General features: G+C 43.8%; 1 protein-coding gene across 9 annotated transcripts in view; it reads right to left on the bottom strand.

Moving 5' to 3' along the window:
- LMBR1 (limb development membrane protein 1) overlaps positions 1-15,825 on the bottom strand; it is a 116,656-nt gene that overhangs the window by 51,932 nt on the left and 48,899 nt on the right. For all 9 annotated transcript variants that reach the window (XM_074315038.1, XM_074315035.1, XM_074315034.1 and 6 more), the window contains 4 exons: positions 9,648-9,774; positions 9,125-9,193; positions 8,216-8,280; positions 5,034-5,106 (listed from right to left, as the gene is read on the bottom strand). In XM_074315038.1, coding sequence (XP_074171139.1) covers positions 5,034-5,106; positions 8,216-8,280; positions 9,125-9,193; positions 9,648-9,774 — 334 coding nt within the window. The remainder of the gene's footprint in view (positions 1-5,033; positions 5,107-8,215; positions 8,281-9,124; positions 9,194-9,647; positions 9,775-15,825) is intronic.

The raw sequence follows: 15,825 nt of genomic DNA, 5'->3' as shown, positions 1-15,825 counted from the left end.
GCTACCAAAAGTGATATACGAACGTTTTATCGTGAGGATGAAAATAGCACCTAACAAAATTCAATTGAATCATTAAGTTCAAAGGCTACAATATTTTTAAATAAATTACATTAAAGGAACTGTGAAGGGTTTGAACTTAAACAACAAAAACTAATTCCTATTCATTATGGTGTTTCTAAAGTTACCCAGTACACCCAGAGGCTACACACACACACACACACACACACACACACCCCAAAGCTAATTATTTCAATTAATGCTGCTGCATTACTTAAACATTTAAACATGCTAATGATACATGTACCTCCTAATCCTGGGCAGGAATTACAAAAGATTTTCTACCACAATTAATGTAATGGGACTTTCTGTTGAGCTGCTCTGTAGGGGTCTTGGAGCAGAAATGGATCTTGCTGCTCAAACCTCATGGCTTAACAATGGGGAAAATCACCCTACTTCTCCTTCCTCAGTAACATCCCAGCACGCATGGCCCTGCCACCCCTCGACCCCAGCTTGTCGCCAGGACTCCATCTCGGGCTTTCCCGGACACTGTCCACAGGCTGCCACCACCTTCCACTTCTTTCTTCTTCACTTCTGTGGCACAACGACAACCCTCCACATGCAAGTTTTTCATCTATTTATTTACTCAATCAACCCACTCCGTGTCTCCACTGCCATAGGATCAGGGCCCAGAAAGGAAGAAAAGGAACAAGAATGCCTGCCCCTGCGGTGTCCCTGCTCTAGTGTGGAGAGACGGACGACACACAGAAAGTAAAGCAGGTATCAGACAGTGGCAGGTGCCAGCCGACGAAATACAGCAGGAAACGGGGGAAGAAGTGGCAGGGTGCAGGCATGGCTTAGCAAGAGCAAGCCACACCCCGAGGTGCCAGTGAGAATAATTACAGCACATCTCTATGCTGATGGAAGAGACCCAAGTGGGGAAAGCCGCTTATGGAAGGAAGACACAGTAGTGGAATCACTTGATCGCGCCCTTGAATCACTGAGAAGGGACAGAACGCAGGGCCCTGGGGGAGGGCTGACTGGGGCCAGAAGCACGGACAATCCAGGTACAGCATGAGGAGAAGAGGCAGCGCATGCAGGCGGCTGCCCATCAATAGTGAAGGAAAAAGCCTGGGAACATTTCCTCATGATTGCTTCTAGCCTCGCAAGCAAAGTTATCAGCTGAGAACGATGGTGAAGAAGGTTTGAGGAAAGAGAATGTAAGTCATCTAGGAGAATCTAAAGTAAATTGAAGATACTGATCACACCGTGAAAGAAAGGCCAGGCTTTGCAGTCAGGTGAACACGTGTGAGTGTGGCGATGTGAAGAGCTGGCTGTTGCCGAGTGGCGGTTGGCCAAGCACGAGGGCAATAGAGTGAGAGAGGACTGATTGTACCAGCCCAGGAATTCCAACTGTGTAAGGACACGAGCAGACAAAGGAAATACGGGGGAAGGTAACAAAGCTATTAGGATAGATAAACGGCATATTACATCTCAATACTGAAGAACTGTAGGAACCCGAGTCCTACAGGAAGTGAACTGAGGGTGGGAGGTGGAGAGTGGGATGACTGGTTCTGCGATTATGCAAGAACGTGAGTCCCTGCTACTGTCAGCGCCGGGCTTCTGATCCCAGGCAATGAGGGGCGGAGGGGCTGTGCAAAGAGAAAGGTCAAGGAATGTCCCCGAGTCCAGGAATGGTCACCCATGTGGACACTGCCAGCTCCAACCATCATGACAGGTGTTGTCCCAGAGAGAATGATGGTGAACACGGAGCTCACGTCCTCGATGATGGAAGAGGAATAGCTTGCGACGTGAGGAGTGACTGGAAAAGGGGGACGTATTCGGGTCACAGACCAATGATGTGAGTTTGAAAACAGCGAAAGAGAATAGGACACCTACCCAAACTCCGGGAACAGTAAAATGAGGGATCTGGGAGAGGGCGGAGCTACCAACTGAGAGGGTGGGCAACGGGACAAGCAAGGGCACTGGCACAGCCAAGTTTCTTCAAGCAAGATGGTGAGGTTGAGGCTACAAATGTTTTGCTGCTGGGTCAGCTCTGTTCCAAAGGGTACAAGCAGACAGTTTCAGAGCTATCATAGGGACAGTGGGAAATCAGGTCCGAAATGGGATGAATAGACGTGGGGGACAGAGTCTGAGATGCAAGGCCCCTGGATACGCCGCTCCTTATGCTGACTACCAGAAAAGGGGAAGGGCCAATGCACTTATTACCCCTGCAGAGCTCAGGCTGTGCGCTGGGACGGGAGGAAGCAGGAGTCATGCCACACGGAGCTGAGTCTGGGGACATGTGTCTATCCCGCCATGATGAGGTAGTAGCACAGCAGTGGGGCCGTCTCAACCAGATGGCAGGGAGCCGGGGTCCTCCTGCTGCTGAAGCAATGGCTTCTCTGCAATTTCTTTTTTCCAAGTGCTTCAGCTCTGGATAAAATCTTACAGATTCTCACTCTTCTTCTCTTCTTCAGTCAATTAGTCAACGATTTGAGACTCAGAGTCTAAATTCATCTCCACAAAACCTGCTGCTCCGAAGAAGACACGCAGGAAACAGAAAAGGGAGGAGAGTGTGGCGCAGTCTGGAAACAGGACGCTGGCTCACCTCACAGAAGCACACGGGTCAGCTTTATCTTATTAACATATTTAATGCAGTGAGACTATTTCAACAAGAACAAAACCTCTAGCACCATCGAGTGGCAAACAGGACGATAGAGTCACCGGCACACACTGCATCCGAAAGCAATCCTGAGACGTGAAAAACCGGCACGAAAGCTCATCTCCAGTAATATAATAACCACAACAAGTCAAATTATCTCCCAGAGAAACTAGTGCTGTTCCTGCACTAAAGCACTTCTTGATATTAAGTATCATGTTTTCCAGATAACTGGAAAGCTGGGCTCAGAGCAAACCATGCAGATGTCCCCAGGTCTCACGTGACATGTGTCCCCACACGGACCCAGACAGCACACTCAGTGTGCCATTCATTAGCAAAACATCACCTCAAATTCTGGGTAAATTGCTGCTGTAATCTGTATTTATTTTTTTTAATCTTTTACTCTGATAAAAGTAATTTTATCTGCAATTCTTTTTAATAGCCCAGAGCAAAAACAATGAAAACTTCTCTTGTAAAAAATAATTTAAAATGTAACTGGTACCACAAAATACATTTCACAAAATTCTAGATGAAATAAAACCCATGGGGATGATTCCTATTACTAACTCCCTATGATCTACATAAAACAGCCAATCAGCAAATGTTGTTTTGTTCCATCTTGGTTTTCTCCCTCCACCCACATTGGTAAATATACTGTACTGAAGCTCACGAGTCTTCCTCTGTTAGTAAGATGTCCATTTTGCCACAGAGCCTCTTATGTCACAAGCCTATTCTTCTCCGCTGGAAACAGTCCCAGTGCCAGCCAGTAGCAAACAGCAAAACTGCGGCAAGTCCTGCGACAGACTGTTGGTGACTGTCGCTGGTGAGACTGAGGACAGCCAGCCAACAGGCAGTCAAGGGTAGCGCGCAGCTGACCAGGACGGCAGAAAACAAATCACACACTTAGCTATGGCACCATCCCTGGTCCTCTCCGCACGGACATTTCTGGGCTGGCTTCATTTTATAATATCAGCCTTCTGGCAAGTATTTCCTATTCAATTTCTTTAAGTACTACGAACCACTTTCGATTTGAGAAGCCAAAGGATCTAGAAAGATTCTGGAGGACTTTTTTCCTACTGTGTCAGAGCAAAGTAAGAAAAGGCTATATTTTCAGTTTGGTTTGGTTCTGATTAGACTTACTTCAAATTCTATAATTTATGGAGCACTACACTTTACTTTCCTGGACCCGGGCCTCCTGGTCTGTAAGAAAGAAATGGTGTGCACCTCCGCCTGAAACGTGACCCCACATTGCAGGGGGCAGCCTGGCATCTATTCCTTACAACTCTGGCATCTTTATTTCACAATAGCACGATTATCTAAATAAGGCAAATTTATATAATATTTACCACTTTCATGAAATGTTATAAAGCTGACAGTACTGATTAAAGTTACAATTCTAGAACTAAACAGGCTTAAATCTTAAAGTAGCTTTAATAAAGTTAGAATAATAAAAGATACATGTAATTCCAGTCTAAAAGTTATCAGTATCAAAATATACAACATTATTGACAAGAATTCTCTAGAACAGATGCAATCTGAAATTCGCTGATCTAAGAACAAAGTTATAAGTATTATCAACACTTTTTGGATTGATGATTAAAATTCAGTATTTGTAACTGAAAGTAGGTATATTTCTTTCTATTTCTTAGTATTTCATACTTACAGTAACCCTTCATTTTAGACCTACTCTTGCATTATGATTCTGAAATACAGTTAGCTATTAATAATCTGATATTGGTGGTGGGTTTTCAATATTAAAAAAATACTTTATAAGAGAAAAGCGTGCAGGGTGAAAATCACCTAGGTAAAATCAAAAGAAAATTTACCCAAACAATATCATTCATCTGTTAAACTAGTGTCATTACTATTTTTTTCATTAGTTCTCTAAAGCCAAAACTGATCAGTAACGAAACGTAAAATGTTAAAGTCTCTGACGTGCTCACTTGGTTATCAGCTGACAATGAACTGCATTGCCAAATTACAACAGAGTACAACTTAGTCCAATTTCACACCTCAGTGTCAAAGAAACACACTGCTTTTTACCTGAAAGATTCAGCATGAGAGAAATGAAATAGGGATATGACAGTCACTAAGCAACTGAAGTCACAATGCTCCCAATACAGTGGGACTGGCAGTAGAGGTGTCCTGCAATGGCCAGAGTCTCGGAACTGACCTTGCTAACTAAGCCAGGCAGTCAGGGAAAGATGGGAATTTGATCAAAACGGCACTAGTCTTCAGCACACCCTTCCCCACTGGGGAGGTCCACGCGCTGCAGCACCAGTTACTGAGAAGCTTGTATTTTTCCTCTAGGTTGTCTGTCTTTTTTGAATTAAATAATTTTTTATTCTGGTCTTAATAGGTAATATATACGTACCAATGAGTCGTCTCTGAAGGGCTTCTTCCTCTAGGGTAATAATATAAATTTGTTCATCCAGGTCTTCAAGAATCTAAATTTAAAGAGCAAACTATTGAATGATGAATGATGTGACATTGCAAAACCAGTGCTGATGAGAACATCGAGGCTATTTGCTCTGTAATTTAGACAACCACTCAAACTACTAGGGGTTAAAATAAAAATGCTCAAACTACTCTGTGGACAAATGAAGTAAAAATATTTTAGGGTATAACTAAGTACATCAAAAGCTGATGATCACAAAATCTACATATTTAAATGGGAATTTTTTTAACCTTTAAAGGATTAAATTACTCTGCAGCTCTCTCAATGGCAAACAAATGTATAAATTCTAAACATCCAAAAGGGTAAATGCAGTAATATTTCATTATGCCCAAGCCAGTATTTTAGATCTGGAAGAAAGAGAGACCCAGTCCAACACTGGTTTCTCACCTCTATTTACCTCCATAATGTTTCAAACAAGAAATCACTACCCTGCAGTACTTCCCATTTACATCATCTTTATAGACTATAACATTTTCCACAGATATTAAACACTGGTATTATCAAAATGATCCTGTAGACAGAACCCTAGAGAAATAGTAAGCTCTCGCAGCTACAACTCACTGTCACACCACATAACACGAGTAAAAAGCAACAACCCAAAAACCACTAATCAATAAGCAATTATATGGGACATTATCTGCACTGTCTTTGAAACTGATAAAACCTAAAACTGTTGAATTCTAGCTTTGTTAACACAGCTTTCCTTCTTGAGACAATCCTAAGCTTGTTCCCAGCTCCGGGAAAACCTGAAAGGAAGAAGAGCTGATATCAATGTCCTCTGTCACTGAAACCCAAACCACTTACTCCCAGCACAGCAGTAAACTGTGAGGAGCTGATGGACAAAACAAAAAGATGGAAACCCTATACGTGTATATTCTTTCAGCTGCCTGATGAGGTATTTTCAGGAAAAGGACTCTCAAATCATGCAATCCCTATCAGGTACCAAATTTGCAAAATTTATACAAAACTTATTTAAAACAATCCAATAATTCCCAGTATTTCAGTAAACATTGATAGTCTCCTATGGCCTAGAGCTAATAACAAAATCAAATAACCTAAGAATAAATATTAACAAAACATACATAGTTACAAAAGATACCATCGTGTGAGCAAGGAGGGCTGGGGAGACCCATTCGGCAGGCGGCCAGCGAGGCCAGAGTGGAGAAGAGAGGGCGCACTGAACAGCCAGGAGGCAGTAACCCAGGGCTGAGTCACCCAGGACAGCCCGCACCTGAGGAAGACGGGGACTGCATCTTTATGGACCACCACACCACGTTTCTTTCCCTTGGGTGTTCTCGCTACTTTCCACTGTTTTTACTTTCCTTACAGTCTAACACACAAAAGGATTTCCTCTTACTGTCCGATAACGGCTTCCCGCCACCGGTCTGTGCTGTGTGAGTCACACATGAATGGCATATTTGTGTCGAGTGTTTCTGAGCATCGTCCCCTTGATTCTACAACAAGCCTATGAAAACACACTGTTATCATCCCCATGGGGACCTCAATACAGTCAGACATAGTCCTTGACCTTAAATGGCTTATATTCTAGTGTCCAGGCAGGACGGAGCGAGCGCTGGGCCAGAACGCAGGCTCGGAAGCCACCCCCAGCCACCTCCCACACCTGTGGGCCTGAAGAAGAGACGCGACCTCCCTGACATGCAGCTGCCTCGGCCACAAGCATGGGGACACCACCACCTCACTTACAGTTTGTCATCAAGATCCATGAAATTACGTGTGTAATAAAGTAATTATTGCAAGCGCATAGCACACACTCAGTTACTCAGTAAGTAACCATTATTATTGGATGTGAGGAAGATGAAAACAGGCAAAGATAATGAAAGTTTTGAGGAGACTGTTAATAACAGACAAGTCTGGGGAGGGGAGCTGAAGAAGTAGTTTGGTTTCATGTACGTTGAGTTTTCGGCTCTGTGGGGTATTCAGTTCCAGCACCTACCCTGGACTGAAGTTTGTTCTCATAGGATTAGGCGTTAGGAGTGAAGTAAGTGGCAGGGGGGTCAGGAGAACAGAGAAGAGCACTGCAAACCCAGGACAGGACTTTAAACATCTCCCTCTATTTTAGGGGGCAGGAAATGAAAATGAAAAAAAGAGCCAAAAACACCCAAACAGAGAATTAGGAAGAAACAAAATGAAGGCAGTGTCACAAAACCTGTTGAAGAGGGCAGTGAATTTCAAGATTTAATAGCATGGGTATCGTATCTGAGTGTGTGTATATTTAGGTAGCAATAAAAAAGTCCAATTTACTTAAAAGAAGATATGACAAGATTTGGTCATTTACAAAAAAACTTTCATAATTAAGCAAGCATTTGCTTAAAAAAAATCGATTATGGTATCTCCTCACTCTTCTCCCTTAGTGAATCACCCTGCTAGGAAAACAAACATATAACCATCATCATTTACTAAGGGCAACTAGTAAGACACAGACAAAGGGGAATACGAGATTGCAGAGGAAGGACCTTAATCCTCTCGTCACAAAGAAGAAGTGAGGGAAGGTGCAGAGACGGTAGTTAAGTGCACGGACATCAGAGCCAGACGTAAGGGGGCTGCCCGGCGGCTGGCAGGGAAGGAACGCTGGCGGGAGAACCCCTCAGACGTGCTTGGGGAGATTGCACTGCCCACTCCAAGCCAGCAAGTCAGCTGCAGCCTCGAACAGGACTCTGTGGGGGCAGCTGGGGGGTGTGGAGGGTGTACCTGTCGGGCAATTCAGTGGGAAGGTTGGGAAAGGCCCCGGGACACACAAGTGGTTTAGAGTTTTGGGCAATGAGGGGCCATGAGAGTAATTTCAGTGACAAATTCCCTGCATGAAGCTAAGAATTATTTTCGCATTATTAAATATTTGACAAACTAGCTAGAGGCCAAGAAACTTAGGGACAAATCATTAGAATTACTACCAATTGAAAATCACTTAAAAATGAATATATAGAATTTCTGAGACTAAGGGAAAAAGTACAATTTAATTAATCAAGATGTAATATGCAGCCAAATTTTCAGAACCATAACTTTGCCAGTTCACAACATAAAGGGTGTGCAAGTGCAATACCTTCCTTGACAAACCGAGTGGTTTGCTGTGACTTACTTACCGTGGGCTTCACCAGCAGCTGACCCATGACCGTGAACATGCGCGAAAGGCCGACTGGGGTGCACACTGCAGGGGGATCACAGACAGAAAGCTCACTTCAGACTCAGCAGATAAACCACCAGTCCAGAAAATAAAGCAGCTCAAACACTACTGCTTTGAGAAAGTTCTTGTCTTGACTTAGATTCTGAGTTTGGTCGGAGGGCTCAGCAGCATCTCTGATGAGGAGCTAAAGGGGGTGTCTTCCTGTACTTAAGGAGAGACGGTGACGACTAGAGAGGCTTAGAGCACGCAAGACTCTAGCAGTTGAATAGTAAGTATTTTCACTTAAAAGCAATTAAAGAAAACCAACGAAAGAACAGATTAAATTTCAAGTACTAATGGAAGTGAGAACCAGACAAGAATATCTAAAAGTGACAACTATAATCTTAAATCCTTTTAACTACATTTATCTGCTTATAATATCCCTGAGATATGTTGTAATGTCTTAAGTAAAACTAAACAAACTCTGAAATAAAGACCACAAATTCACCATACACAATTCTACCATCACCTTTCAAAAGTAGAAAGTAGTGTCGCAATGGCAGTGTGTGCACGTGTGTGTGCGTGTGTGCACATGTGTGCATGTATGTGTGAGAGTGTGCATGTGTGTGTGCTCGTGCATGAATCTCCCCCTCCCCAGCCTGCCCCCAACCCTGTGGAAGACACTTTCCTTAGAGAACAACACAATGTCTCATTATTTCAAGACTTCAGTTTATCAAAATTTATCTTGAACATAAAAAAAGTTAAGAGCCAACTTTAAAAAAAAAAATCTCCAAGTTGTTACGGAATCTCATCAGGAAAATTTCCCATGATTTTCTAGAACACAGAATAATTCTACTTCCCTATCATATTAAGTCAGAAAAATACTTACAGAGAAGTAACAAACATCCCATCAGTGAGATACAGGAATATAAATAGGGTAGGTAGAACTCCCAGAGATCTATAAAAAATGTAAATATATTTTAGTAAGTCCAAAATACTGTACATTAAGATATGGGGTGACTATAAATTAATGTATAGTAAACATTGTAATTGCCTGTTTGAGTCTACTAAAACCATATAATTTCTAAATTGTACAATAAAAAGATCTAAAATAGAAGAACAGGAAATAACCCCCTTGCAAAACCTGTTTGGAGGGAGGAAAAAAGCCTCCATGGAATTTTAAGAACAGAAACCAACTAACCAAAAAAAAAAAAAATCTGAAAAGCTGCTTACAAGTTCTGCATATAGGAAACACATGAGTATTCATTTCTTTTCTTAAACATGTCTGAAAACTTCAGTCTGTAAATTAACAACAAGGGTTAACTATACAAAGAATTCCTGAAATGCTTTACAAAGGGACTGGCGAGTGCGGCCCCCACCAGAGAAGCTGGTCTGGGCAGGGCCATGCCTACCGTACAAGGACTCCATGCTCGCAGCGTCATTGTCGATGAGTGCGGAGGCCACCCACACGATCCCAAAAATCAGTAATGCGAGAAGGATAAGCATGACCAGGGTCTCTAAAATCCGGGCTCGGATTCCCTGAAAAATATAATAGACATAATTTTAATATTTTATTTCATCTCATGAACAATTAGGTTTCTGTCTATGTGAAAGCATAAAAATTCTTTGGAAGGAGAGGAAATTTATGTTTATTAGCTGGACAAAAAAGCACTAAAGGCTTACAGTTTGTAATGTGTAGACTGACACATTCAAAATGACGTAAAATACCATCAAGCTTTGAAGAAACCACCCAAAAAATGCTTCATAAAAACATTTTGCAGAACTATTTCAAACAATTAATTACTTTCCTAACACTTTCCACCATGAACGTAGATTAACAATTTTTTTATCTGTGATTCTAATCAAAGGAATGTAAGGCTAACTGGGACAGCCAAACGGGTTAGTGCCCGCTGAACTTGAAGGCACAGAAGCCCCAGTCGGCCCGCGGGCACAGGCGTCCTCCGCGACGCCCAGCCTCCAGCGCCCTCTAGTGCGCGGCCGGAGAACTCCTCGTGCTAATCCCACCTGAGAAACCAAGAGGACAGTAGATAAACCATCTCACTCCTCTCCACATTAGACAGAATTCTCATTAATGCACGAGGCTGGAAGATAACAAAGAATCCTTATGCACAGTTTGCTATAAATATAAAGCAGGTTCTGACCTCAGGGCCAAACTAGAGGCCAAGGCAAAAACAAAAACAAAGAACCTTCCTTACATTCCTGAAGTCACCAAATGATTGAATCTGTACCTAAACTTAAAAATTCATACTGATATGGTAATGCACTAATCTACAACACCTAACACAGCAAGCAAAATGATCAATACTTCCATGTTTAGCAACAAACCCAGCAATCTTTCCTTCTGCGTTAAGAATAGTTGAGAGATACCAGCTATAAACAAAGCTCCTAAACATACACTTATTTTAGTTTTGCCCTAAATATCATTTTCCAATTTCCAGGTTACAGGAATAGGCTGCACTCCAGGCATGATTAATAGGAACTTAAATCATGGCACTCCAGTTCCTCAAATTCAGTGGAGAGGGCAGGTGTGTCCTAACCCAGGGGTGAGCAGGTTTTCGCATGGGTCCAAGTGACCCAGCACCACCACCATGGGGCTGCCCTGCCCAAGTGAGAGCTGGCACTCCTGCGCCCACAGGGAGGAGGCCGCTGAACCAGAGCAGATGAGACTCGTAGTTTACATCTAGCAGTAGTGACTACTCCAGTGAGATGAAATGTGAACAGTCACAAAACAAACAACTAAGCAACACACTCCCATTTCACGGGAGAACCCTCCGAACGTGACTTCACAACTTTCCAACCACTCAAGCTACCCAGATACAACCACCACTTTTTAACACTGATTTCTTTTTCTTTCTTTCTCTCTTTCTAAGCAATAATTTTTCTTTTCCTGAGCAAGAATCATTTTATTACACATTAACTATTAAAGCCTATAAAACTATTAAAGCCTATAAAAAACACAGATAAAGAGCAGGTACTCTGGTGTGTGTGTTATACGCTCACATTTCGCGCCTGCCTCTGACCAGCCCATGGGAATATTAGGGCTCCCACAACACGTAACACGCATGTCTGAAGCGTTGTGATACGTGCCAAAGAGTATACCAGTGTTAATATCTATGAGCTAAGAATAGTGCTCGTTGGAACTATTTGAGACCCGCTGCCCAAGCAAGTGTTTTAATAGTACGTTATAATTACTGTATTAAACTGTTACAACAACGTAACCATAAGTGTTATGATGATGATGATGATGATGGTAAATGGTAAGGGCTCAATCTCTGTAAGAGTTACTCACTTCCTCTGATATTAAGAAATGTTTCATAGCAGTTAAGTTTGTTTTTCTTCAAGTATGTTTCTGTGTTGGGAGACGATGGATGGGCCTCTCCCATTTCTGCGCAGTTCACAGCAGACGCAGGAATGGTCTTTTCAAGGATGAGTGTATAGCAAACAGCCTTGGGAGACAGAGACTGTGTCTCTCGGAAGCAGAAGCAGGTCTATGTATTCACCGTCTCACACGAGAAAGATAATGTCCCCTCCAGAGCAAGGTCAGGCGGGTTTGCTTGCCACCGATTTTAAATAATGTGAGTGCCCGAAGCTCAGCCGGGAGCCCACTACGGGAGCAGCCTCCATCTGGGCCACACCATCCATGGAGCTGACCGCTGCAGGAAGCTGGGAGCAGGGAAGTCCTTCGTCCCCGACTGAGGAGCCATAGCTACACCCAGCGTCCGCACAGACGGCCGACTCACCTGTCAGCTTGCAGCACGCCCCATGAAATCTCTGCGCCTCTGCAGCTCTGGGCAGCTCGGGGCACCCGGGTGGGAAGCTAACATGGCTTCCTGGAGAAGAACAAACAGGGGCCCCCACAGGCTGGGATGGCGGCTATGGAAAGACCTCCAGGATCTGACAGTGAACATTCTCAGGCAGGCAGGAAAAGGAAGGGTCCCCAGTGACCCACCAACTGACACGTGTCTGGGCAGAGCTGTGAAGGGGAGTGAGACAGCCGACGATGGCTTGGCTGCAGCTCGCCCTGCCCTGCGCGGAAGCAGGAAGAGGTGTTATGGTGACAGCCAGCCCTGCAGGCCAGCCAGGAGGGCCTATCCCATCGCTAGGACTCCGGCTACCAGGAACTTTGCTTCTTGTGTACTTTGTGCTTCTCCGTGTTTTCCGAATTTCCTAGAGTGGATGTGCATGACTTAAGCAATATGAAAACCAATTAATGTTATTTTTGTTTTTCAATTTTTTTCTTAAAAGAATCAATTTCCAGCAGATTGACACCCACAAGAATAGCTTTTTTAAAATATCCAAGTTCAGTTTACAAGACAGACTGCGTAGTGAGCTAGTTAACACCCCAACTCCAGCAGCAGACTGGTTCAAATTCGGTTCCATCGCTGACCGACTGTATAACCTTGGGCAAACGACTACTCCTTGTTGTGCCTCGGTTTCCAAAGGAGGAACCCTTTGTAAAATGGGTGTGTTACTAACGCCCTACCTCGTGGGGTTAGTGTGAGGACCAAGTGAGTTAATATATGGCTCGCTTAGCACAGTGGTGTTTAGACAGCTCCGCACAAGGTTAACTTAATGACTCAAATCATCACCTCTGTCTTTGAACTTTCCAAGGCTTGGGAGTTCCTGTACCACTTGTGCTTCTGAATGAAATTTATACCCCCTTCTAATGCCAGTGTATACCCTCTTCCTATCTGTCACCTACCGCCTACAGACTTGTGACGAACAATCCTGTCTTTAACGATACGTGCAGCTGGCTGACAAGTACTTCTTGTCACATCCTGTCAGCATGAGTAACACACAAGCTCATAAGAAGCTGAACTCCATTCTATCTGCTACAGCCACCCCCGCAGGCTCCACTACCACGCCCCTCCCTCGGCCCCATTTCCCACTTTCTCTGACACTTCCAGTCCTCTCTGTGAGCTGCGTCCTCACCATTAGAACCTCCACTTCCTCGATCCCCCCGCCCCTCCATCAGCCTTGTCTTGCTGGCCTATACCCTCCGGTAGTTGACAGAGAATCCAGTAGCGATATAGTCCAGGGTTCCTGGTCCCTTCGGCTTCCCCAGGCCAGCTGGATTCCACTGGCAGCTCACTCCTTGAATTCTCAGCCCTGGGAGAGAAATGTACAAAACCACGAGAATTTGTGCTGTTACGTTCCGAAGTGGGTCTTCAGCGTTGCCTGGCCATCTTTACACCGATCTCCAGCCCAATGACAACTCCTGCTCTGAGTTTGAAAGTGTCTTACGTTCTCCTTGAGTCCCCAGCACATCTCCTCTTGCTCCGCAGCTGACTGGCCTCTCGCTCAGTGAGGCATGGCTGACACGGTCTCCGGCCTCCTTGCCGAATCCTTCGTCTCGGTCCCCGTCCTCATGTCTCTCCTTCTCCAAACGAACACCTGTCGGCCCCCTTTTCTCCCACCGCTCAGTCTGAGAGCCCAGCCTCACAGCTGTGTGGGTGCTTCTCAAACCTCAGCATCACAGTTCCCCAGGGGCTTGCCAGCCTGATGGCACCTCTGTCTGTTCTGGGGAAGACGGCTCACCCAACAGTTTGCGGTCCTTCCCCGAGGTGACCTTGCCTCCTCATGTGGCCAAGGAGTCTAAAGTTTTTACCTTTAGTCCAAATCTTCCCACTGAGGCCAAGACCATACGCCCCCACTTCCACCCCCCTTAGGTAACTCAGAGGCACCTTCCACTTAACTCTGACGTCAAGCCACGATTGAATCCTGAAACCTGTTTCTCCCTCAGTGTCCCACTGTCCCCTCCTCTGCTGCTGCACCGCCCCCACACACACACCCTGGCCCTGGTCCAGCCAGCGTAAATGCAGCTAGGTGCATCCACCTCTTCTCCCACTGCCGCGTGTCCTTCCCGCCGGGACAACTCCCTAACCTCCTCGCCGGTGTCCTGCCCCACACTCGTGTCTCTCTCCGAACTGTCGCCTACAGTGTGGCGTGAATGGGATCCTTCCAAAACGCAGATCTGGCCAAGCCACTCTCAGTTATAACTCGCCAATGGGTGCAGCCTAAAACTGGGGACAGATGCACTGATGTGACAACAGGTAATGAAAGTGCTCTCGTGAGTGCCCTCTCTAACCAGCGGACGTGCTACATAAGTGTATCCACAGAACAGGGCCTTCCTTGCTCTTTCTTCTGCTGTGTGGACAATAAAAAACAACTGCAGATCAAAGAAACCAAGTTAGTTATGACTTACGAACACAGAACAGCGCTGTCCAAGACCTTCCTGTGAGGACGAAAAGGTCCTCTACTGAGCTAAGCCGAGGTGACAGCCACTAGCAACATGTGTCTACTGAGCCCTTCAATGTGGCCACTGTGACAGAGAACTGGCTTTTCATTTTCTCTCACTTTAATTATTTTAAATGTACAGGCCACACATGCTTAATGGTTCCCATACTGGTCAGAGCACAATGGGAACAGCCTGCTCCTAACAGGATCTGATATAAGAACTCTCTGTATTCTCAAGTACTTTCTGGGCATTTTCTACATTTAACCTCGACATAAAATTCTTCAAAAAAAACAGCTTGGCTAAAATAACCTCCTCATTTAACAAGCTATGGCTCTATTTAGTGTTGTAAGTAGCATTTATGTCGGAAAAAGGAAATCTACTATTAAGTTCAACAACTCACCCCTTCTGTTTATACTGAGAAAAAGTATATTCTCTCACTGAGAAAAATAGGCAGTATTTCAAATACAACCTAGGTATGACCCTATCTGACTGAACGTGTTACTAGGGTTAAATAGCCACATATTTGTCCACATGTACTTACAAACTAAGTCCCCCCAAAAAATCTTGTATGTGTTAAAAAATTACATGTGAGCAGTTTTTCTAAAAAGGAACAGGCTATACAATTCGAAGAGTACACTTTTTCTATTACAGATATATGATTAATATCAAGAAAAAAGTGTCTAAAATGTATATTCACATGTTTAAGCCATCAAATAGGAAACATTTAACATTTTTTCATGATTTGAAAGTCTCTGTAGTCAAATCATATAAACTGTTCAAAAATTTACTTCAAATGGATTAATATTTCTTTTGAAAGCTAGTAAATAACTCACAAACAGAAATCTATTTTCAGCTACTGATCTAAATAAAAAGAGTAAATTAGCAACGTTACATTTACAGAAAAGGCTGCCACAGAGCGAGCCATCCAAATCCCTGAAAATGATTATACGTTTATGAAATATTGAAGGTGACTGATGTAGTAAGACATAATTGTTATTCTGACTTAATCCACTAGGCGGCTAGGACACTTACATTTTCCTTTTGTGAATTTCATTCTCTTTTTGTGGTTAAATGGGACAAATTCAGCCCAACTTGAAATCCATTAAGTGTCACATGTGTGAACTTTAGCTAAACTAATAGAAAAACATAACACATTTGTTCATTAAATGCAATGTGCAGATTTCTTACCTTGGGCAACTTTAGGATAAAGAGAAAAGGAGTGATGGGCCTATAAATAATCAGAAACTTCCCTTGTTAATTCAGGAGCAACTAGCTCATACAAATACCAAAAATATAAACTTACCAGTACCTTTCTTGAGATCATAAAAAGT

This window comes from Rhinolophus sinicus, linkage group LG11 (assembly GCF_036562045.2).
Source record: "Rhinolophus sinicus isolate RSC01 linkage group LG11, ASM3656204v1, whole genome shotgun sequence".
Taxonomy (NCBI): Eukaryota; Metazoa; Chordata; class Mammalia; order Chiroptera; family Rhinolophidae; genus Rhinolophus; species Rhinolophus sinicus.
Note: the sequence above shows the minus strand (reverse complement) of the source record. Positions and strands in the feature narration are given on the sequence as shown.